Source organism: Tachysurus fulvidraco, chromosome 1, assembly GCF_022655615.1.
Source record: "Tachysurus fulvidraco isolate hzauxx_2018 chromosome 1, HZAU_PFXX_2.0, whole genome shotgun sequence".
In the NCBI taxonomy this organism is placed as follows: Eukaryota; Metazoa; Chordata; class Actinopteri; order Siluriformes; family Bagridae; genus Tachysurus; species Tachysurus fulvidraco.
Genome location: NC_062518.1, coordinates 27,042,285 through 27,065,441, shown reverse-complemented (window position 1 = coordinate 27,065,441; position 23,157 = coordinate 27,042,285). Strand labels below are relative to the sequence as shown.

The following is a 23,157-nucleotide window of genomic DNA, read 5'->3' as shown; positions in this document are numbered from 1 at the left end:
ACATATATACCTATAAATATTACATGCTATACATTTTGTAATCTATCTATCTATCTATCTATCTATCTATCTATCTAATAGTGTAATATCACTACTAGTGTGGTTTAAACAACAATATAGACGTTTCCCTCTGTGTCCCGGTGGAAAAGGGGGCTTAAAAAACACGAAAAACAAAGCTTTATTAAATGTAATCAACAGGCAGGGGGCGGTATAAACATAATTTATACATTCACCAAAAAGTTCCCTACGTTAAAATACGTTAAAATTTGCTGACAAATCATATTTGCTTTCCACTTGCCGATTCGGACAGATATTCTCCCCGGAAGAGATTCCCGAGGCGGCCATATTGTGGGATGTTTTGGCCCAATCCCAAATTCCTCCATATGGGACATGAAGTGCGCTAGAGTGGTTTTAGAAGCCATTGTTACACAGGCGACGTTGCACACTTCTGCAGGGGGCAAGGGGGCGGTTTGGACTACAGCCATTGGTGCAAGTTAAATCAGGGTAAAAAAAAAAAAAAAGGAAAAGGAAGCGTCCGGCTTTGGGAAGCGCTCACAATTCCTTAGGCTGCCTTTTTGTCATGCTAGCATAGCCATGCAATCTCTACCGGTTCCGGTTTAGGCTGTTTTTTTTTTTTGTTTGGTCTCCATTTCTGTTCTCCTGTTAGTGACGCGAGCGGATTTCTGTAACGGATTTCATCAACAATAACCTCCAGTTTGGGTTTCGATGGTGTTCAGTGAAACATGGAAACATCAGCGCGGCAGAAAGGGCTTGTGATTTAGTAGTACACGGTGTTGCACTTTTCACTGTGTCCCGAGTCTGTGGAAGTCAAAAGACGTATGAAAATAAAACACAGGTTTGTGTGAAGGTAAGGAAATGGGAACTGGGCTTGGGAAGTCTATCCGCTGTCCGGTTTATCTTAATACTGTGGTTTGAATCCATTTGTAGCATCGAGCTAATAGTCATTTTGGTGAAATGTGCGTCGAAAGTAGTTGGGGAGAAAATGGTTAAGGCACGCGGTCTGTCTCTTTCTCTGTCTGTCTCTCTCTCTCTCTGTCTCATTTTGTCTCTGTCTATCTGTCTGACTGTCTATTTTTGTCTCTGTCTCTCTCTCTTTGTCTCTCTCTCAGTCTCTCTCTCTCTCTCTGTGTGTGTCTGTCTCTCTCTGTGTGTCTGTCTCTCTCTGTGTGTCTGTCTCTCTGTGTGTCTCTCTCTCTCTGTGTGTGTGTCTCTCTCTCTGTGTCTCTCTCTCTCTCAGTGTCTCTCTGTCTCTCTCTCTCTGTCTCATTTTGTCTCTGTCTCTCTTTCTGTCTATCTGACTGTCTATTTTTGTCTCTCTTTGTCTCTCTCTGTGTCTCTCTCTCTCAGTGTCTGTCTCTCTCTCAGTGTCTGTCTCTCTCTCAGTGTCTGTCTCTCTCCCTCTCTCTCTCTCTCTCTCTCTGTCTCTCTCTCCATCTGTCTGTCTGTCTGTCTGTCTGTCTGTCTGTCTCTCTCTCTGTCTGTCTGTCTCTCTCTCTCTCTCTCTCTCTCTCTCTCTCTCTCTCTCTCTCTCTCGCGCTGTGAAAGTTCATGACCGAGTTCTTAATGTCCATGCAAACATTAGGCCCAGTGAAGCAGGGGCCTTGTGATAACACTCCACTGTTGTTGTTTTTCTTTTTTCTCTCATCTTGAATAGTAACATCATTTCAAATCTGGGTCAGTTTCCTCAAGATTCCTTCAGGTCCAGAGGATAACAGACATTGACAAAATACAGGGTTGTTCTCAGTCTCTTTAAAGTTCTGACACTGTGGACTATTAGATTTATTGCAGTTATCCTGAATACTGCCAGGGAAATCATTACATACCTTACACACACACACTTTGTATGCTCTCCCTTATTCACTTTCACAGTCATGCTACACAAACATACACACACGCAACCTTGCATCCTTTCAGTAACATTTTCTCTCCTTGTTATCCAAGAAGACTAACAGTTTGGCTCCCAAGCTGAGCGGCAGCTCTCTATCGTAACATCAGGCTACTTTGTGACAAGCAATGAACTAACTATCCAATAAGTCTCTGAATGGAGCAAAACTCTTGCCAGTTTCAGAGCGGCTGCACTTTCCATTCGGTCTAAAAAAACGAGGCCACTTATTTGAGGGGGGAAAAAAGCATGTAGTGTCCCAGTTAAGCAAGATCTTACTGTAGTTTCAAGTAAGGGACCGGTGAAGAACAAACTCAAAGAGCTTCCAGAGTCTCAGCTTTCTGTGATTTTTCTCAGGCTTTCTGGTGCAGTTCTTACGCTTGAACTTCAACGTCCTTGAACCTCCTTGTGTTGCTAATGTATAGTGTTATGAGCTCTATGTTAAGTGCTGGAGTTGTTGACTACTAGAGGCTCAACGGTGGCTGAATCTCTCTTGCTTTTTAAAACAGTTGCTGTTCTGCAGTCGATCATCTCGGACATGAAAAGAAGGACAACAGATGAATCAGAGAGCACCATTAGGGTGTTTTTACAGGAGTTAGGATTTAATAGACGAATAGAACGATGGGAATTTGAAGCTGTACACATCGTTTATTTATTTGTCAAGTGATTCTTTCAGACAGACACAAACCGCTCCGACACAATCCCTCAGATCGCTTCCTGACACATTTGGAGCTCTGAGTCCTTTTAATCTGATGGTCTGAGCAGCAGCAAGGCAAGTTCAAATAATGAGAGGCAGAATGCAGTTACCCTGACTCCTCACACACATCTGTTTATTATAGAGAGCTTATGCAATGCAGTGCCCAGCCTTTCCCTCCTTCCTTTTTAAGTTTTCCTTTAACTTTTGCTCATCTTCCATTTTGTGATCCTCCTTCTCCCCCCACACCCCATCGCTCCAGCTTTTGACAGGCACAGCAGGTGGCTTTTGTGGTATGAATGGACTCGGAAGGAAGTCCCCCCTACTTTCTTGGCTCTGATTGGCAAGTAGCGGCAGGATGCCATGGCGATTCTGCAGTGCTGTGAGAAATGGCAGCTTCATTTACAAAGTTGCACGCGAAGCCTCGCTCTCGCGCTCTGTCTTTCTATTTACAAACACCACGTCCTCCAAGCAGCTCCTCCGTGGAGGCTGATGGTCTCATTCAGTTCATCGCAAGCGGTGTGAAAGAAAGGATTCTGTTTATATTGCAGCTGCTTTGAAATTTTTTCGATGCTGCGTACAGCTGTAATTAAAAAACGCTTCTCTAAATTCTCAGATTAAAAACTGTCCACGGAGGTTAATGCGGCTGGCAGCAGAATTAAAGGGATTAAGCTTTTGGCTTAGATTATTATATAATAGCATGATGGTTTTGCATTGGTTCGCTGCAGCATCGAATATCTGATCTTATTCAAGTTGGCTCTGGCTTTTCAGAGGAAAAACGCTGTGGTATACAGCAGCACTTCTCGCAATTACTACATTCGTCTTACCTTGAAACCAAGAGGTTCTTCCATTTTCAACCACACCGTCTTCAAGCTACAAAGTAGGGGAAAAAACCCATGGACTCAACCCACGTTCCCTTTTTGTTAGCCAGCTAAAAGTGATGCATATTTTCCTCTGCAAAATATGGAAATACTCAGTATTAGCATTTCAGCTTTAAGAAGCCGTTGTACTGTATACAGCAGGACTCGAATCACTTGCTGAACTCAGAAGTGCAGAAATCAGCCCAAGTAACGATTAAAGGGATTACGAGACCGTTTGTCGAACGCAGCATACAACCACAACAATGTTCTTACGACCAGATTAGGCTATTTGTCGGAGAGATAAAAATCAGTACGTCACAGCACACACCGCGGGAAAGTTTCGATCTGATTGGTCAGGAGGTAAAAATCTCTTGATGTCACTGAGGCTTTTCTGAAAAGTAAAGTTTAACTTGTTTTAACTTTGGCAGCACTCGACAATAAAGCAAAAAAAAAAACAAAGACAGAAAACCTGCGGGTAGAAACTCTATTTAAAACACTGCATCCCATAGGATTACATCTAAAGCATGCCCCGCAGTTGAGAAAAGCAAGGCCAAGTGTGAAAGCAGCCTAAATCATTATCTGATCCCAAGTTCTTGTATGTACTTGTTCTGTGCACATACTCTTGCTGGGCGAACTGAAGGAGAAGTTACCCATGGTTTCTAAACCGTAATCTTTGTCGGTTTCTGTGGTAATACTGGCACAGAGACATTTCTTTCTTGTGGTATCCGTTGTCTATGTGCGTGTACTCGCGTACCCAGTTTGCCCGAAGCGCTGTCTCAGCTGCGTGCTGTAATAAAGGTCTGTTCGATCCCGCCGCGTCAAGCAGCAGTTTCCTCAGTTTGCTCTGGCAATTCTAACAAAACGGCTTTGTCTATTGTCCAATCAGCAGCAAACAGATGATCATGCAAGTTCATTCTTTCTCACTTTTGCTAATCACCAAGGCTTCAATATTGGAGCACAGATTAAGTAAGTACTCTGTAACATGGTTCACAACACTCCCTGAACGAGAGCATCGTTCTTTTACTGACGTCTCTGATAAGGCAGAGCTGGCTCGAATGGTTTCACATGACACACCTACGTTTTGTAGCTCTGGCGCAAGCGCGTGCTTGTGTGTTATCTCCTTACGGTTTCTCCCTTCGGTTTACTCTTCAGGAGTTGAAATGTCGCTTATTTGGGCCGAGGTCTGCTGATTTACTTGGCCGCTTTACGACCAGCGTGTTATGAAGTCTCGCTCCAACCAATTAGATCGGATGCGTCGCTCTAAAATTTGGCCGACAAAGTTTCTTTAGAGTTCTGAATTTTTTTTGACACTACCACCACCATGTTCCACACATGAGACCATCCTTAAAAATATTTTGGTTTGCAGTAACAGGAAAAAAAAAAACAAAAGGGTCGGTTGGTAGTTTTTTTTTTTAAGTTTCAATGTAAAAAAAAAAAAAGTAAAATTTTGGTGATGGTGATTACGTAGGTATGACTTTAAACAAATTAGCATATCGTGACATCACTGACGGTCTGCAACCCGTGCCTTCGGGCGCATCATCACGCAAACCTTATTTTGATGCTGGACACAGTTTTCCCAGAACTTTGTGCCAAGTTAAAGCGGTGTCGAGCTGTTTTAATGAAATTTTTATCTGTATTATGGTGCCCGAACCCGTATGACTTTGAACGGTGACCGTGAACATTTTGTTTATTGCAGCCACAGCCATAATTACCACAGGCCATAGTGTGACATCCGTTAACCAATAGTGTAAACCTAGATGACGTCACGGGTTTTTACTTAAAAGAAAGAACGTAGCCTTCGTTTGTATGTAGCCTAGGCAATTTATATATTTACAATACTTACTAAAATATAATTAACATTATTTTATTGCTTTTGTATTAATTGTTTGAAGAGTAAAAAAAAAAAAAGGTCGGTCTTAACGCAAATTTACAACCGGCAAGTCGGTCGGACTTAAAGCAAAAAAAAATACAGGCCCTAAATTGACAGGGTCAGTCGGGTTACGGCAAAATGCTTTAGGTCATTTTCTGTTGACATGCCTGAGACATTTCTGTGACAGTGGCCACTTCAACCCAACCAACAACAGGACACAAACTAAACTATCTACATATAAATGATAGGTGACTCGTTGCTTAGCTAGTGTGAACGTTAAGGTAAGGCATGCCGAAGCAGCGTCTCTTGTCCAAACTTGTGGTTACGGAGACTGGGGAAAGTCTGTAACCTAATAGGATATACAGCCGCTCTTGGGATTAACTGGAAAATTGTTTGCAGGAGTTCTATCTAAGCTCAGCTACATCACACTTGATCACGCTCCAGATTTAGGAATGAAAGAAGTTTAGCGCATAGTAACAGGTGAGAATCCGCAACCAATCAGGGGAGAGAAAAAGTCTGATTTGGTGTGAAGCTAGTAGATGAAGGGAGATTGATGTTCTGTGCTTAAAAAAAAAGTTTAGAAGTTTAACAAAGAGAGCTCTTGATAGCTGGCTTTTAACCAGCGGGGAGGTGTCTGTACACGTCTCTGTGTATTTTAAACTTTGGCACAACAGGTGAGGGTGAGTCATCTGGCACATTTGCTTGAGCTCTGCTGTTTAATATGGGTGGCTGCTTGCGAAAACCCTCCACATGACACAACTGTAGTCTTCTCTACTGGTAACACATTCTCTAGTAGTTCTGAAAACTTTATTTTCTTTAAACCTAATCTGGTAACTGGGTAAAGAGATCGTTCTAAGATTTTCCAGGATATGTGCGAGGGTTCATTTCTTTTCGTATTGAAACTACAAATGGAAACGAAGCTGCAGGATATATATGTTGTCCCGATATGGTCTGTATGTTTGTTTTTTTTTTATCCCACTTTATGGACATGTTCGGCAGCACAGGTTTCATAATCACATCCTGCCACACCTTATGTGCACTCTGGGGGTAGTTACCTAGCTGAGCTGAGTCACAACAAACAGCTTTTTTAGCAAAGTGTACAACTGGACATGTTGCAAGCATCACACTGTGTGTTGCCAAGTAGATTATTCCAAGTAAAAAGTAGGTTTTTCTTCTTTTTTTTTTTAAGGTTGTATCCCTATGTAGATCCATAGTATGTTCCATTTCACCAGCCCTGCTGAGTTTATCAGTGGTTATCGGTCAGAGTTCTTGCTCTGACGCTGCCTGCTGTGACACAGCATATACAGCTCTGTAATGATTAACCCATGTCCTCTCGCTGACTTCAGGAAGAGTCGTGTGCAGACGACGAGCATTTGGCTTTTCCTCAGTTGACTCATTCTGTTTTATTCAATGTTCTCACTATTGTCATTCTTACTTTCTAGTTGAGATCGTAAGCTAACTTCCCGATGTCCCTTTACCTACCTAATAAGCAGTCGAAACGTTTCTGGAGGCAGATTCTGCTCACGTTACTTTGAGATTTCGTGCTGGCTATAGATTAATCACTATGCTATTAAACTGTCCACAGTATGGAGTTATTACTTTATGGAGTAGATGAGCTATTAGACTGAACTACTAAACTACTGACTTTAAAGCCACCCGGGAAGCTTTAATAAGACACGTATTTAATGTTTCTCCACAAATGAAGCATATCATGGTACCGAACCAACCAGCCTTGGAAAATACAATATATTACAATTACTGTTCTAGAATCATCTGTGTTTACATCTGTCTATGACTTAGGAAGTGTCACGTATATACATGCGCACTCCAGACAGGGCCGACATTATCAGGTCTCTGCCAAGTTCACAGAAGGACTGAGGAAAACCACTGACGTGACCCATCAGGATGCTTATAACCGTCACACGCAGCACCTGTAAATTAGGAAATGATCTCAGGACCTCGTGACTACGTGTATCAAAACGGGGCGTTCACTATCGTACTTCACTCCATTGTCAAGTGAAACACAAACTCCACAGTCATCCATTCAGCTCACACACTTAACCTGTTAAATCCATTTGTGTTTGTCTAGCGTCGGTCTCGTTACATCAACACGAGGAAGTAGAATAAACGAACGTAAAGCGTGTGTTCTAATGACACTGACTTGCCTACATAATCACAGCTGAGCTGGAATCACAGTTAGCCCAACCTTCAACTTGTTCTGTTGGCACCGTTGGATGTATGGGTGCGAGAGAGGGAAGTGTAGCAGGAAACTAAACTATTGGATAGGAAGAACCAAGAACCAGGTGAAGTTTCTAAAACCTTCTCATATTTTTTCTCTAAGATTCTGACCAAATCATGTACATCATGTTCAATTTCACAGTAAAGCTACATTACTATATTATTAAATATATGCGCACTTCACATCACCTGCTGCTTATAATCACTAGCTTGGACTTTAGCAGGCTAAACATATGGGTTTCCTTCACAAAGTAAATGGCTTTAAATCACTGCTCTCGATTTCACGTTTCTTTGTAAATCCCCCACTCACACATTGTTACACAGTATAACGTCACCAAACAATCAGCTTCAATTCAGTTTGATTTCTGAACAATTCCATGCTGCAGCTCTTCGGATGCTGCCTCAGACTGTAACAGACTCCGCGCCGGAACGACTCCAATGCTTTGCTCTGCTCTTTAACGGGAGCTGAAAATATCTCAGCTCTTTGGTGATAAATGAGAGGTTTCGCACTGGGACATCGTACGAACGGACATCACATCAGACAGCGTTTAGATACGTGTGAGACAGCATGCAGCTTTAAGTATACTTCTCATAATGTATTTCTCCTTTATTATTGTAGTCAAGACTATGGAGAGGGCAGCAGAACCTTTTTTTCCCCTTTTCCACCTAGAACCGGGTGCTGGTTCAGAGCTAGCACTGGTGCTGGATCAAAGTTGGTTCCACTGGTGAACCATTTTAAGAACAGGTTTGCGTTTCCACCGGTTAGAGAGCCATCACAGAGCCGAGTCTGACGCCACTGTATACATGTCATGTTTCCCAGCAACGTTAGCACTACAGCGGCAAACACAACATCAACGATGGCGGATGTTGCTTTACTGTTAATGCTCATGGCTTTGTGAACCTACATTTGCATCCAAGAGAAATGCTTCAGAAAACTGAGTCGGGCCAAAACAAAAACAAAACAAAGTGTAGCCAATGAGCAGAAAGGGGCGGGTCTTGTCATTATGGGTGATCACCCAATTTTTTTTAGGTGAGCAGAAGTATAGGAATAACTGGTCTTAAAGGCAGGGTCTCCGATTTTTGAAAGCCAATGTCGACATTTGAAATCACCAAAACAAACACCCCTGTATTGATAGCTCCGCCCACACATACATGCGTAACCCAGGCAACTAATGGAAAGAAATGTGTCTTTATCATAGCTGAAGGGAAGAACAATACGATTGCAGATAAACAAACAAGCAAAAATGACACACAAGCATAATCATGCAAAGGACAAAGGCATATATTAGTTCTGTGTAACAAAGCAAAACCAACGTTACTCACCTATCGAGAAGGAAAAAAGCACCTCGGCGTCATAAGTAAAGTTGAATTTCCCGAGTCAATACCTCCTGAGCTAAACGCTGTTACTACACAAAACGCGGTTGTAGCTGCCTCTCTACATTACTACGATAGAAAAGAGGTGTTATTTGTGTACTAACAGCGTTTAGCTCAGGAGTTATTGACTCGGGAAACTCCAGTCTGTGAATATGTGGCTTCCTGCTCCTTCAGTTCTCTCCAGCGCTGGAAAGCTGATCCTATATTAACACGTCCTACTTCTTGCCTTATCGTAAGCCTTTCTTCGCTTACTTTCTTTGTTTTTATCCTCCATGTCAATGTTAAAACCGCTTTCTGCTAATGTCACACATGCGCACTGAACACTCTTGGCCCGACTCAGTTTTCTGAAGCATTTCTCAAAAATCAGAGACCCTGCCTTTAAAGTAAACACCACTTCAAATCTGCTTACATAGCTCTTGCTTGCAATAACCGCACCAAGCAAGTGACCCACTGACCCACCAAACTGCCTCATTCTTCCTTCATGGTGCTTTTCCAGGCTTGTACAACAGCTTCTTTTAGTGTCTTGTTGAGGAGGTGAACTGCAACTCAGCTGGGTTAAGCTCTGCTGATCCAGACTAAAACCTTCCAAATTTTCTTCCCCTAGATAAAGTGTTTCGTTGTGTTGGCATTGTGTTTCGAGTCGCCGTTTTGCTGCACCACGAAGTTCCTCGCGATTATTTCGGACGCATTTCCCTGTAAAACACAGACAGAATGTCTCCTTGGACGGTTCTGCTACCATCATGAGTTACATCATTGGTAAAGATTAGGGTGTCTGTTTCAGAAGCAGCCATTCAAGCCCAAGCCCTGACACTACCACCACTGTGACTGACCAGATTACCTGATGTTTTGTATCATGACCAGATCATGCTTTGGTCTTTCCATCACTTTTGTAGATGCTAATCTCGGTTCCATTGTTTTTTTATTTTGGCTTGTCTTTTTTTCTTTGTGGATTCACACTTGGCCATGTGAGTCTTAGTGCTGTGGAGTGGTTTGTATCTTTCTGCTCTCAAAGTCTTCTCTGAACACTGGATTGTGATACCTTCACCCCTGCCCTGTGGAGGTTGTTGATGATGTCACTGACTGTTGTTTTGGCCTTTTTTTTTTTCTCTGAAAGTCACAAATTCTTTGTCACCAATTTCTGCTGTTTTCCTTCGCTGACTTGTTCCGTGTGAGACTGACTTTCTTTCTCTGAACATCCCAAAGGGTCGTATTCGATATATCCGATGCTTGGGCAGTGGCTCTGATCAGTTCTCCCCCTTTTCGATTGCTCCCTTGTTTTCCTACTCACTCGCTGGTTTATTCTTTTGGTTTAGAAACTAATGCAGTCACATTCTCAACCCCCGCTTTTTGGTCTCATGAAAAACGGGTGGGTTCCAGAGTAAAGCAAAAACGTACGCTTCGGTCTCACTGGTCCTGTACTTCGAGAGGTGGTCCGTGTATGTGGGCCACGAAGCTTTAACACATGAACTGTATGACTAATTTAAAAATGTGCTCTAACATTTAATCCAAGCAGTGAAATCCTCCACACGGATTATTTTAGTTTAAGTTGTCATGCGGCTGGAGGCCGGGCGGTTTCTGCATCCTATGTGTATAGTTCCTGTTAGTTTTGATAAATATTTAACAGCTTTTCCATCCGTTAGGGTCGTTACAATTTAGCGGTTAGTCATCGTTTAGTCCAGTTAACGACGACCAACTTTTTTCCTTTGTATCTGCTCTGTTTTAATATAAGTCAGGAATACTGACAATGTAGGAGATATATTGAGCGATCAGATCTCTTCTTATATCCTTAGGCGGAAAAAAAAGAATGATTTTCTTCTTCAATTTTAAGTACAATCCTGGAAAGTGCACTTTTCCCTTGTCTCCTGAAAGCAAATAGACACCAAGTATTGGCTGAGTGTAAACTAGGTTAAAATGAAGAATATTAAAATCTAGATAAGTCAAATTCAGTGACTTTAATTTGAACCCAGCTTTGCCTCCTTTTAAACGTCAATTTGGAAAGCTGAAGACTAAAAAAGCTCTCCTCAATAGCAAGAAACTCGTACGCCTTCGATACGAAGAGTCGGATCTAAGAATGTTAAACTAAGAGGGTGCAATTATTTCTTTTTTTTTTTTTTGGAGAATGAAATAGATAAAGTATTCCCTGGATGCATGCTTGATATCAATGCTTCAAGCCATGGGAGTAAAGTACACAGAGAGGACATGTCCTCACCGCCCTTGAAAATGTAATCTGGCAAAAGAAGAAGAATAAGGAGAAGAAATCATTTTATATAACGGCTCACAATATAAACCGATCCAAATGCTTTCTAAAAAGATCCCGTTAATCCTCTCACCATGTTCCTCAGGGTTTGTCAGTAATAAAATGTCTCCTCTGTGATTAAACTCTGGCATCTGTATGACTAGGAAAAGGGCACAAGCGCATTTCTGCTCTTTGAAGCATCCGTCGTTGGTGATTTGTTCATCTTTTGCAAGCTAAGAGTTTCATTCATAATCCTACTGTACCAAAGTTTTTTCTGTCAAAGGATCAAGTTACAATCATAAGACGTTTCCTGTTTAATCAGGAATCATACAGCATCTAAAGTATCATTTTACTTTTAAATACAGTGACTTAACGTGTTTGTATCAGTGGACAGAGTGTCCTGTAAGGGATTAACCTATCAGACTAGGAGGATTAAACAGGTCAGGAGATCTGTGACGAGGAACCCAACACGGATGTACAGGCTACATCATGGAGCTCCATGGAGTTAGTCTTATGTTTTATCAATAACTGACTCTTGATGTTGTCAAGGTTTTTTCTTGAATCTTCTATGAAAGCTGAGTGGATTGTTTTCCTGCTTGTTTAGTCCATGTTTTTGAGGGGAAAGTATATAACGAAGGGGGGCACGGTGGTTAGCACGTTTGCCTCACACCTCCAGGGTTGGGGGTTCGATTCCCGCCTCCGCCTTGTGTGTGTGGAGTTTGCCTCCTTGTTTAATGGAGAAGAAAGTTCGTCTTGTTGACCGCTGAACACTCAGGGCTTTAACGAAGATCGGTTCAAAAGTAACGGCTCTCTGAAGTAGTTCAACTAGTCGTGTATAGCTGCATGAGTCAGACTCCCAAGTATACAGAGAAGAGGAGAGGGGTCTTGTCACTGTGCTGCTTCAGAGCAACTCCTTATTAGAGCCTTTAAACGTACAGCATGGAGGTTATCTGATGGACGTAACTCCTGCTTTTATTTCTAAAGCGCTAGTTCAGATCTGCTAACTCGCATGCTGATTGCTGTTAAAAGCTTCAAACTCTTGTTTTTAATCCAAGAGCTTTTACCAATATGATGTTCAGTCTCAGAGGGATGTGCTTTGTTTATTCTTTTTATATGCACACAAATAATATCTTAAGAAATAATGTTGTCTTTTCTCCCTGCTCTTACGCTTCCACCTTATTTGTTTGTTTGTTTATTAAAGACATGTTAGAGGTTAATAGATGTAGATGATAGAACAGTAGAAATACCGGACACAAAGCAAAAGCTCTTCGGTTCAGCGTGTGGCCCTGCCGTAGCCGTGTGCGCTGTGGCATCAGCTAAAATCCATTAAAAACATTCATTTAAACGCACGACCCGAATTTGCCCTGTAAGAGTACAAAGATTTTCAGCTCCTGTGTTTTGTACATGTGGCCAAACTCTTATCACAGTGTGGATCCTTTTGCATCATGAATCTATATGCTGTATTATTACCTTTTATTTTTATTTTCCTAAAACGTATGCAAACTTTTTATGTGCAATAACTACATGCATTCATGGCTGTTTTTTTAAAATCATTTTGTGAACTAAACACCAACAGAAGGCAGTTTTTTGTTTTTGTTTTTTTCCTTCTGTAACTTTCTTCCTTCATGTTTGATTCGTTTGTGTTCCAGCAAACTTCTTAAAGCTCCTGGCTATTACCTTATTATGAAAAGTGGCTGCTTGTCTTCATTTGTGTTACACATGACTCTTTTTTTGGCTTCTCGATTTCTAACTTTTACATCGAACGTTAGTCTATTACTTCCACCTGAGACACAGCTGATTATTGTAACAGCCAAGAAACACAATTCATTCCTGTTTCTAATCCATTAAAGTGAAACCGTGCTGATTTGCGTTATCTGCTTATGATTAGCTTTAAGTTTCCTGCTACGATGTCGGCATAAACAAGAGCCGGGGCTTAACGGATCAAAAAGAAAGGAAGTCAAAACGTGACCCTGTGTATATAACATGGCAGTTAGTGTATCTTAAGTGCAGAGCTGCAGTTCTTAATTCGAGGATCTTAACCTCTCACCATCTCTCTCCAGGCTTGATAATGGGCTGTGTCAAAAGTAAAGAGGACAAAGGACCATCGCTGAAGTACCGGCCAGATGCTTCTAACCCCACCTCTGTTCCCTCCCACATGGGTCACTATGGACCAGACCCCACCCAGATGGGCCAATCACCAGCCCTCAAGGGTCCCAACAGCAGCTACAACAGCCACGCTTCCTCCATCACTCCGTTCGGCGGCTCCTCGGCCACCATCACTCCATTCGGCGGAGCCTCTTCTTCGTTTTCCACCGTGGCAGCAAACAACCCCTTCCCCGGTGGCGTCACAGGTGCGTGCTTGAGGATCTTCATCTTGTACGACATGTATCAGACCATATGAACTGTTATAAAGCATCTATCTATTAATGTTGATCTAAAACATTAGCTTGTCCTTCATCTAAAAAGGGGTTGGAAGCGTCAGTGGGCTTCTGTTCACTTGAATTTTTGGGCTACACTTTAGAACAGGGAGAGGATTTGTGTACGAGTTATTTTAAATGGAATCAACAGTAAACATCTCCAGTGTGGAAGCCACCAAAGTTAAATGTGCGTGTCTACATTTCCTATACTTTTTTTCTTCTTCTTCCTGTTGCATTATGGGTACCAGGCTGTCATATGTGAGATGTGAAGACCAGAAGCTTCAAATCTTTTTATTTAATCTGTGCGACCTGACTAGAAAAACAGTGGCAAAGGCTTCAGGGAATATTGATCAGGCAACACACTGAGGCATAGTGGGAGGTTACGGTTTATCTACGATGAAACACACCAGCATGTTAGGATGTGACAAATGTTTCACATAGTAAGGAATAATAGAAAGAAACATTTAAAGATTACATCTTACTTTCGGTTGTAACGACAGGATGCAGAAAACGGTTGTAGTAAGGAAAGGAGTCCTAAAACATTCCTAGTAAACAGTTTGATGCACACAACACGCACACACGAGACAAAATACATTTGTATCTGGATTAAATAGATTAAAAACGCAGTTTTAGTGCTTGCTCATTTCCTCAAGATTTTTTCCAAAAGTAGGAGTTTGTTACTGTTACATCAGCGATTTGTATCGTACGCCTTACGGGGGCCAGAATTTATGCACACGTCTCCACTGACGCAAATCCTGTACTAATATGTCACGCTCGATTCCAGTGTGTGTGTGTGGAATAAAGAGTGATGCTAATGTGATTTGTTTCTGTTCAGCTTTCTCTATGAGAATCGCTTCATTTTTTTCAGGCAAGACCGTGAATAGCTCTATTGATACCGCTCGCCTCTTTTCACCACTTTTCACTGGAATATTTGTTGTAATGTCATGTCTGCACCCAGAAAGACACGCCTGATAACTAAACCTTTGTCTGACATGCATAAACCTCGCAGACATGGCATTCATCGCATTTAGTGAGTGAATTCAGCCATTTGGTGCCCAGGGACATGAGGGATTCGGAGGTTAGCCGTGCCACTTACAGTTTTCCAGGCTGAAATTCTTCACAAGAGCGAGAGACTCTTTGTCTCTGAAATAGCTGTAAATCTGCACTACGTTCCAAAGAGCTCCACAAGGGAATGGTCCTGTTGTCTGTCGTCACGATTTCTGCGCTAACCTTGTTTAAACACCTTGTTTTAATGCTTAAAAAGACCCATGTCATGTACACTGATACTAGCGATGTAACGTAGTGCTGAGATCTCGATCTGCTGGTGCTTTAAATGTCTGTATCTGTGTTTGGCCCCAGATGACACTTTAAATACATATTTTTTTTTAAATATAAATTTACTATATTTTAAATAAATGTTGTACAAATAATATTTAAATATTTAATATTATGAATGTAATAAATATTTAATATTATTAATTTAATAAATATTTAGTATTATTAATATGAATACATTTATTATTAGAATTTTTCTTTTTTATAAATAACCAACCTGCAATTATTTTTTAATCGGTCAGAAATTTGTGATTTTCATTTTTAATTGTTGCTGCAGGTTTTTTTTTTTTTTTTTTTTTTTTTTTTTATATATATGTATTTACTTATTTGCAAGCACAGAATTCTAAGACACACGACTTTGGCTGAATGTGTGTTTTTGTTTTGTTTTGTTTTTAGAAAGAATTTGTTTTGGGATTTATGTGCATTTTTTCCTCTCTATCGTTTTTAGGTGGTGTGACCTTTTTTGTGGCCTTATACGACTATGAAGCCAGGACATGCGATGACCTCTCGTTCAAAAAAGGCGACCGATTTCAGATCATCAACAACACGTGAGTGCACAGTGTGTGACTAGGACCGCAGTCATCAGGGTTTGTTTCTGCTTTGGCCTGAAGGATGATCCAGCAGCCTGAAGTGAATTTGACAGGATTTACTTTACTTTAAGCTGCTATCGCATTGCAGAACGTTACACAAGGATATCTGGGTTAATGCTCGTCTTTAGCGGGCCGTCTGTTTAGTCGGGCTTCTAGATTGTGTCTTAATAACAGCATGATGGATGAATTCACTCTGCTGATCATGAGGTTTTGTTTAAATGCTTTGAATACCCAGATGTCATTGGTTTGTTTGTTTTTTTCTTTCTACCTTGCTGGCATCGAAAGGCTGTCTTTGGATGTATATTAATGCCATTTATGTGCTGGCTCACTTCCACAGAGAGGGAGACTGGTGGGAAGCCCGCTCCATCAACACAGGCAAGAAGGGTTACATTCCCAGCAATTATGTGGCCCCTGCTGACTCCATCCAGGCTGAAGAGTAAGCTTCTCTTCTCCTCCTGCTGTCATGTCATGAGCTGCCACTTCCATCCTCACTGTAATTAAGAGCATGTGATCGACATCACGCTACAGCGGTCAGGCACTCACAAAACCCCAGGAGTACACATGACAAGATAACAAATGGGTCTCTCTCACTCTCTCATATGTAGAGCACTGCTTGCTAATAGCAGCGTTGTATGTTGAATGTTTAATGCTGGTGATAAATAACGAGCACACAGGGTTTTAAAAGGCTGTGCGTATGCAGTGTTTTCGGTTGTAACTTTTACCTCACATACACATAGACTTCACTCTTCTATAAGCTGTCAACAGACCAACAGTGCAGCATCTGTGACAGTAGCTTAATTTTTTTTTTTTTTACTTTTCAGATGGTACTTTGGGAAAATGGGACGCAAAGATGCTGAGCGACTGTTACTGGTTCCCGGAAACCAACGAGGGGCATTTTTGGTCAGGGAGAGCGAGACAACAAAAGGTGAGCCCCAGTCTGGAAGCATTGGAATAATAAACGGGGAATGTAAATGTTAACAGTCGAGTTGACTTGGCACGGTGTGTGTCATGAACATTTTTCTTGTGTAAGAACTTGTGCGCGTCTGTTCTTTCCGACAGGTGCCTACTCGCTCTCCATACGCGACTGGGATGACCTGAAGGGTGACAATGTGAAGCACTACAAAATCCGCAAGCTTGATAACGGTGGCTACTACATCACCACAAGGGCTCAGTTTGAGACACTGCAGAAACTGGTCAAACACTATACAGGTACAGGATGGCCGCACAACACGTTAACAGTACAGTAAACATGATGTGTGTGTGGTAGCTTTTTTGTGGACTTGTACAACTACGAAGCCGGTTCAGAAAAGGCGATCGATTTCAGATCAATATGTGAGTGCATAGTCTGTGACTAAGACCGCAGTGATCAGGGTTTGTTTCTGCTCTGGCCTGAAAGACGATCCAGCAGCCTGAACTGAATTTGACAGGATTTACTTTACTTTAAGCTGCTCTCGTTTGCAGGTGTAGAAGTAATGAACAGACCACGTGTTTAAAACATCCCTCACTTCCCTTACACAATTGCACATCTTAACCTCATGCTTTAGATCTGTACCTAATAAAACGATCATTTTATCTAAAGCTACAACATTTGGGTTCTATCTGTTCTCCAAACTTAGTCAGTTTCCCTATGGAGCAGAAAGCAATTCAGCGCAAGAAGAAGAAAAAAATCGAAGTGCGTAAGGAGGGATTTTGGTTTAAGTACGGTGACCCATACTCAGAATTTGTTCTCTGCATTTAACCCATCCAAAGTGCACACACACACAGCAGTGAACACACACCCGGAGCAGTGGGCAGCCATTTTTTTAATGCTGCGCCGCCCGGGGAGCAGTTGTGGGGTTTGGTGCCTTGCTCAAGGGCACCTCAGTCGTGGCCGGCCCGAGACTCAAACCCACAACCTTTGGGTTACGAATCAGACTCTCTAACCATTAGGCCATGACTGCCCCAAAATTACTTGGGAAGTCATGGCCTAGTGGTTAGAGAGTTGGACTCCTAACCCTAAGGTTGTGGGTTCGAGTCTCCCCGGGCACCGCAGCATAAATGGTGCCCACTGCTCCGGGTGTGTGTTCACGGTGTGTGCGTGCACTTGGGATGGGATAAACGGAGAGAAAGAATTCTGATAATGGGTCAGCATACTTAGCCGTTTGTTACATCACTAATAACACTAATATCACACTATCAGTTACAATATTTCTGTTTGGCTTTTTTTTTTTTTTTGAAAATATTTGTCAATTAGTAAGAAATTTTGAACTTTCTTAAATTCCTGCTATGTTCTCATTTTGTTTTAATGACACGAAGGTCAGCGTGTCGTCTAAAGACGTGCTTCAAAGGAAGGGATAAAAGTTTGTGTTGGGATTTTCAGAATTCTGAAACTTTCTGTTGATTTTAGTGTTTTGGCTTTAAATAAGAAAATCAAAGACACAGACTTTTGGATCTCATGCATTTTATTATTGTTTTTTGTTTTGAGGCGAAGCTTGTAGTCGTTTTATCGTTCAAAATGTCTTACGGTTAGAGTAGTAAGCTACACCACTCTATTGGTAATAAATAAGAACTACAGTCGAGATTAGTGGGCCACGACATGTCGCTTTTTCTCTTGACGGTCCCAAATAAACAAATTTTCGTCACACAGAACAAACACTCGCCTGTGATTAAGCATTACACCGCAGGAATGATGCACTGACTCTCGGCACATGTTACTGAACTCAAATTTTAGAATAATGCATTTTAAAATGTAGAAATTCCCTTCCTCGGTTTTATTTAGCCGAGGTTTAATGTTAACTTGCTTTAACCCGGCCCACTGTGTGTTGTGTGTGTTTGTGTTTAGAGCACGCAGACGGACTCTGTTACAGGCTCACTACAGTCTGTCCGACTGTGAAGCCCCAGACTCAGGGCCTGGCTAAAGATGCCTGGGAGATCCCACGTGAATCACTTCGGCTGGAACTCAAACTGGGCCAAGGCTGCTTCGGAGAGGTCTGGATGGGTAAGAGTTAAACACACACACCTTCACTGTGTTCTTTGCCATCTTTTATACTTATCAGGATTTAAAAGCAGAACTGTTTGAGCGTGTTAACGAGCAGTCCGGCTTCTACATCCCCATTCATGTTTAAGAACAAAAGTTTTTAGCACATCTTATAGTGTTACGGCCTTCAGCGAAGGGCTGAGGAAGGTTTATCTCATGAATATTCTAAATGCTCATTGTTCTTTCCGTCCCTTCACGCATTTTAAACCATTGTCAGGACTCATTCGTATTCAAACGACTTCCTATTGTGATTGTGCACCCAGCATGGAAAGATTAGCAGTTTGACTGCTTTCTCCAAAGCCTACGGTGTTGGGGTGGCTTTTCATTGTGTTCTGTATTTATATTTATTCTGTATAAAGTTCCACCCTGCCACATCTTTTCTTTTGAACCTTATGAGGTGGCACGTGTGAGGCCAAAAGACCCATATATTAACGAGTCCCTGCATGATTTCACCATTTTGTAATCGCAGAAACGAAGACAAAACAAACTTCACAATATTCCGAGGTGTTTGCCCATTTTCCACACATTTGGGCCAAGACGCATTGTGTGATGTCGTCAGAACGCACATTCAACCAAAAGCCCTCATTGGATCATGTGCATTCATGTGTAAAGCCACCATGAAATGTGTCTCTTCGCCGGTGCTTGTTTAGAAGCTTTCTTTTCCACAGGTTCCAGGGACCAGTAGTTTTCTGCAGGAAAGAAATGAAATAAAGCTCCATGACTCTAACAGTCATAAAATCTGCTTCATGGTGTCACCGGTGCATAACATCATTTTAGAAGGTACTGTATAGAAGACCTATTAACATTTTGTTGCACGACTAGTCACCTTTCAGACATTTTAAACAGAGATGCAGCGTTCTGGTTAACATCGGTCGAAGAGCTGCATTTACCCCGGTGGACACCCCGGTCTACTTCAAATAGCCGTCAATAAGCCACACAAACATTACGTCCTCACCCCCTTTGGTGTTAAACTACATGTCCCGAGCTTAACGCTGTTTACAATAAGCTGTTTGAGGCTCACTGCGGCTGTCTCTGGAGGAGTGTGATTTCAGCAAACACGTCTTAACTCTTTCATCAAAGTTCACCCTGCAGCATGTCCTGGCACACCACATGAGATCCTGCAATCCCAGGAATGTTTCCCCACAATTTCAGCAGAATTGAATGACTATCAGGTTCAAACCCGTTTTTGACGTTCAGTAGAAGTTACTGCGTATTTCCTTAAGAATCGTTCCGACGTAGAACCTGGATATAGATAATGGGATTTCCAATGACCGCCTTGAACTCAGAGAATTGTGTGTTTTAGGGGACGGTTCCATTCCATTTCGTCAAGCCTCCAGGCCATGCGTTTTTGCCAGTGTTGTGCTTGATAATTGAATGGTTGTGATTTAAGATGCAAAGAGCAAGTTGTTCTAAGAAATGAATCCATGACTGACTGCTGTGATGCACAGTTGCCATTCAAGTGTTGTTTAATTCCATATAAATGCTCATACCGGTCTTTTTATTCTTCATATACCAGAGTGATTCACCGAATTTTTTCCATTTCTGTGTACAACGAATCTGGTGTATGATCCTGTCTCAGTGATTGTACACTAGCTGTAAACAGTCATTCATCTCTTGATGTAATTAGAATAGAATACATTTCCATAGAGACAATAAAAATACAGATTGTCACGTACCAGGGAAACCAAAGTCCTCTGTCCGGAAGAAAACTCACCGACCGTCAGAAAGCTCGGACACAGGAGCTTCCTTCCGTCCCTTCCACGAATGTTAAACAAGCATCCGGTTACAGAAAGCGTTGGATTACTGAGCATTGTCCCTGTGAACGGAGGTAGGTTTTTAGTAATGAGCTGATCGTTCGCCGATCATTTCGATTCTGTCCCTTAAATCGTGGCTGGGAATATCTGTCCGAGATTCTGCTTTAGAAAGTGAAAACCAGGAAAACTGCCCGGATTTCAGCAGTGCTGTGGTAGAATGCGATACACTCAAGGTTTTCTCTCTCTCTCTCTCTCTCTCTGTAAAAATGGCAGTAATCTGAATGCAGTAGCTTCTGCTACGTTTCTTGTGGTTAATGTAGTAGAGTTTAATCCCCTGCTCTTTTATGGCAATTTTGCTAAGTCTTATAATAACTTGACTCCATATGCTTTTGAATTGTAGTTATGGGTGCATGCCTTTGGCTTTGCATTTATTTTATATAATTGTATTGTCTGTTCTCTCTTTTTTTTCTTTCTCTCTCTCTCTTCCCTGAACCAGGCACTTGGAACGGTACCACCAAGGTGGCGATTAAGACGCTGAAGCCTGGCACCATGTCCCCAGAGGCGTTCCTTCAGGAGGCACAGATAATGAAGAAACTCAGGCATGACAAGCTAGTGCCTCTGTATGCCGTGGTGTCTGAGGAACCCATTTACATTGTGACGGAATACATGGGCAAAGGTATTAAACACAGGATGTACACTGTAATTAGTATTAATACAGTGTGAGCATTTTAATGCGCAGGTCTAGCTGCGATGTCTAGACTTTGACAGGAATCATTAAGAGGCAGTCTGCGTAGCACATAATAAATATTGCATCGCGTGTGGGTAAGCCCATACATACCTAAAATCGTGCACTTAACCCTGTGTTTATTCTAGCGTAGGACAAGTGAGACGCTCGAAATGCGTCACTGTGTGTATGGAGAGAGAGCCCACGTCATCCTGTTCCCATTAGAAACGTTTCTAACCAAAACGTATAATGAAAAATCCTCTTATAAATCAAAATATATCCATTTTAAACAAAAGAGATGTGTATAAATTATGTTGTAGGTTTCATACTAGGTTCGGATGCAAGCTATCTATGTCTACTTCCCGATATGATCAACGATAGTAAATGGGAGACAATTGAAGCTCCTAAGTGTCACTACACCCACCATAGGATGGGTCTTATGAGAAATCGGAGAAACATTTGACACAAGTGAATTTGTCAATTCAAAGCATTAAGTGAAGGCGGAAACGAAATCACAGCTCTATATTGTGCACATACATAGAGGATGGAATAGTCACTTTGTCTCTTGCTAGCGTGAAGGTTAGCATAAAGTTTGAGCTGCTTAAACATGACTTTGCTTAAAAGGAAACCAATCTAAACTCTTAAATGTAATAAATGAAATATTATTATCTGTAAAACAACGTCAGAATATGGAAGTGTTTGCAATTATATAATAGTTGTTTGCGTCTCTCCCAGGGAGTTTGCTGGATTTCCTAAAGGAAGGTGAAGGGAAATACCTGAAGCTTCCTCAGCTAGTGGACATGGCAGCACAGGTACGAGTACATTTACTCCCACTGTTCCTTCGTCCGCTCTTCACCGCCTTTTAGTTCCTTCGTTCAGACCTGACAAGTTGTATATAGAGGCAGCTGTTTTGGGCTACACGTGCCAACAGAGGAATCCCTAGCAGAACTTTTTTTTTTTCCCCCCTGTCTGCCTGACACAACTGTGTAATACGCTGTAACATTTCGCCATCTGCAGATCCCTCCCCGTTCTCGGGAGCTCTCTTCTTCATTTCCACTTAACGCTCTGAGCACTTAACCTCCACTCCTGAGGGACCACTTCACACTAATGTGCCCAATGCAGAGTTTCACATTTGCTCTTAAACTAGCATTTTTTTTCCCTTCATCTTTTTTTTTCCCTTCCCACTGTCTGTCCATTTCTCTCTCCTCCTCAAGCTGCTGTCACCACCAGCTGGTTTAATTAAGCCTTCCAGCGTTCAGTCTCGTGTCTGCCACAGAGAAGAGTTTTTGCCGGATAAACATAAATCATCTGGACAGCTTCTAAAATGAGTGCCTGTCGGTGATGCACTGGGAATTTGACTAACATTTCCCATGTCCTTTTATGCCTCACTCTCGCTCCATCTATGCCTAAAGCAGAGGTCTTTTAAAGGTTGTTTCCTAATCAGCCGAACTACATCTGGATGTTGTAATCGTCCCAAAACCATTATTTGTGTCCTTAATTAAAATCCTGAATGTCCTTGACTGTAATTGGTCATGGTTTTTTTTTTTTTTTTTAAATATTTTTTGTCTTTTTCTTGAAGGAATCTTGATTCTTTGTGATCTCCTACAGATTGCTGATGGTATGGCCTTCATCGAGAGGATGAATTACATCCACAGAGACCTGCGGGCTGCCAACATCCTAGTCGGAGAAAACCTGGTGTGCAAGATCGCTGATTTTGGTCTGGCCAGGCTGATTGAGGATAACGAATACACCGCTAGACAAGGTCTGTATGCGGCTGCATAAGATAAGGTGGTGGTGTTTTTTTTTTGTAGACTGGTTTAATGAAAGATAAACCAGTCTGGGTTTCAATTAAACCTAGCTCTGGGTTCTGTCTTGTAGTGTTTATTACTGTCTTTATTTTGTAGTGTTATAACTTGGAATGGACCAATCTGAAATCCGTGGAAAATAATCACAGTCAGGGAAATTATTTAGAAAATAATAACCTATGATGAGCATAAATATTCACCCCTATCGGTGTGCACCTCAACCTTTACCACATATTCATTGAAAAAATCATTTGTGAATATATTGACCCCCACTCCAGCATCATGCTCTTTTGTATAGATTTGTGATTTATAGGACCAGTGAATACAATATTTCTTCCTTA

At 41.7% G+C, this 23,157-nt stretch overlaps 1 protein-coding gene across 1 annotated transcript in view; it reads left to right on the top strand.

Annotated features, from left to right (window-relative positions):
- Nucleotides 1-421: 421 nt before the first annotated feature.
- yes1 (YES proto-oncogene 1, Src family tyrosine kinase) overlaps nucleotides 422-23,157 on the top strand; it is a 29,293-nt gene continuing 6,557 nt past the window's right edge. The window contains exons 1-10 of the mRNA XM_027169298.2: nucleotides 422-868; nucleotides 13,236-13,526; nucleotides 15,376-15,475; nucleotides 15,855-15,953; nucleotides 16,339-16,442; nucleotides 16,577-16,726; nucleotides 18,339-18,494; nucleotides 20,784-20,963; nucleotides 21,747-21,823; nucleotides 22,620-22,773. Coding sequence (XP_027025099.2) covers nucleotides 13,244-13,526; nucleotides 15,376-15,475; nucleotides 15,855-15,953; nucleotides 16,339-16,442; nucleotides 16,577-16,726; nucleotides 18,339-18,494; nucleotides 20,784-20,963; nucleotides 21,747-21,823; nucleotides 22,620-22,773 — 1,303 coding nt within the window. The 5' untranslated portion in view covers nucleotides 422-868; nucleotides 13,236-13,243. The remainder of the gene's footprint in view (nucleotides 869-13,235; nucleotides 13,527-15,375; nucleotides 15,476-15,854; nucleotides 15,954-16,338; nucleotides 16,443-16,576; nucleotides 16,727-18,338; nucleotides 18,495-20,783; nucleotides 20,964-21,746; nucleotides 21,824-22,619; nucleotides 22,774-23,157) is intronic.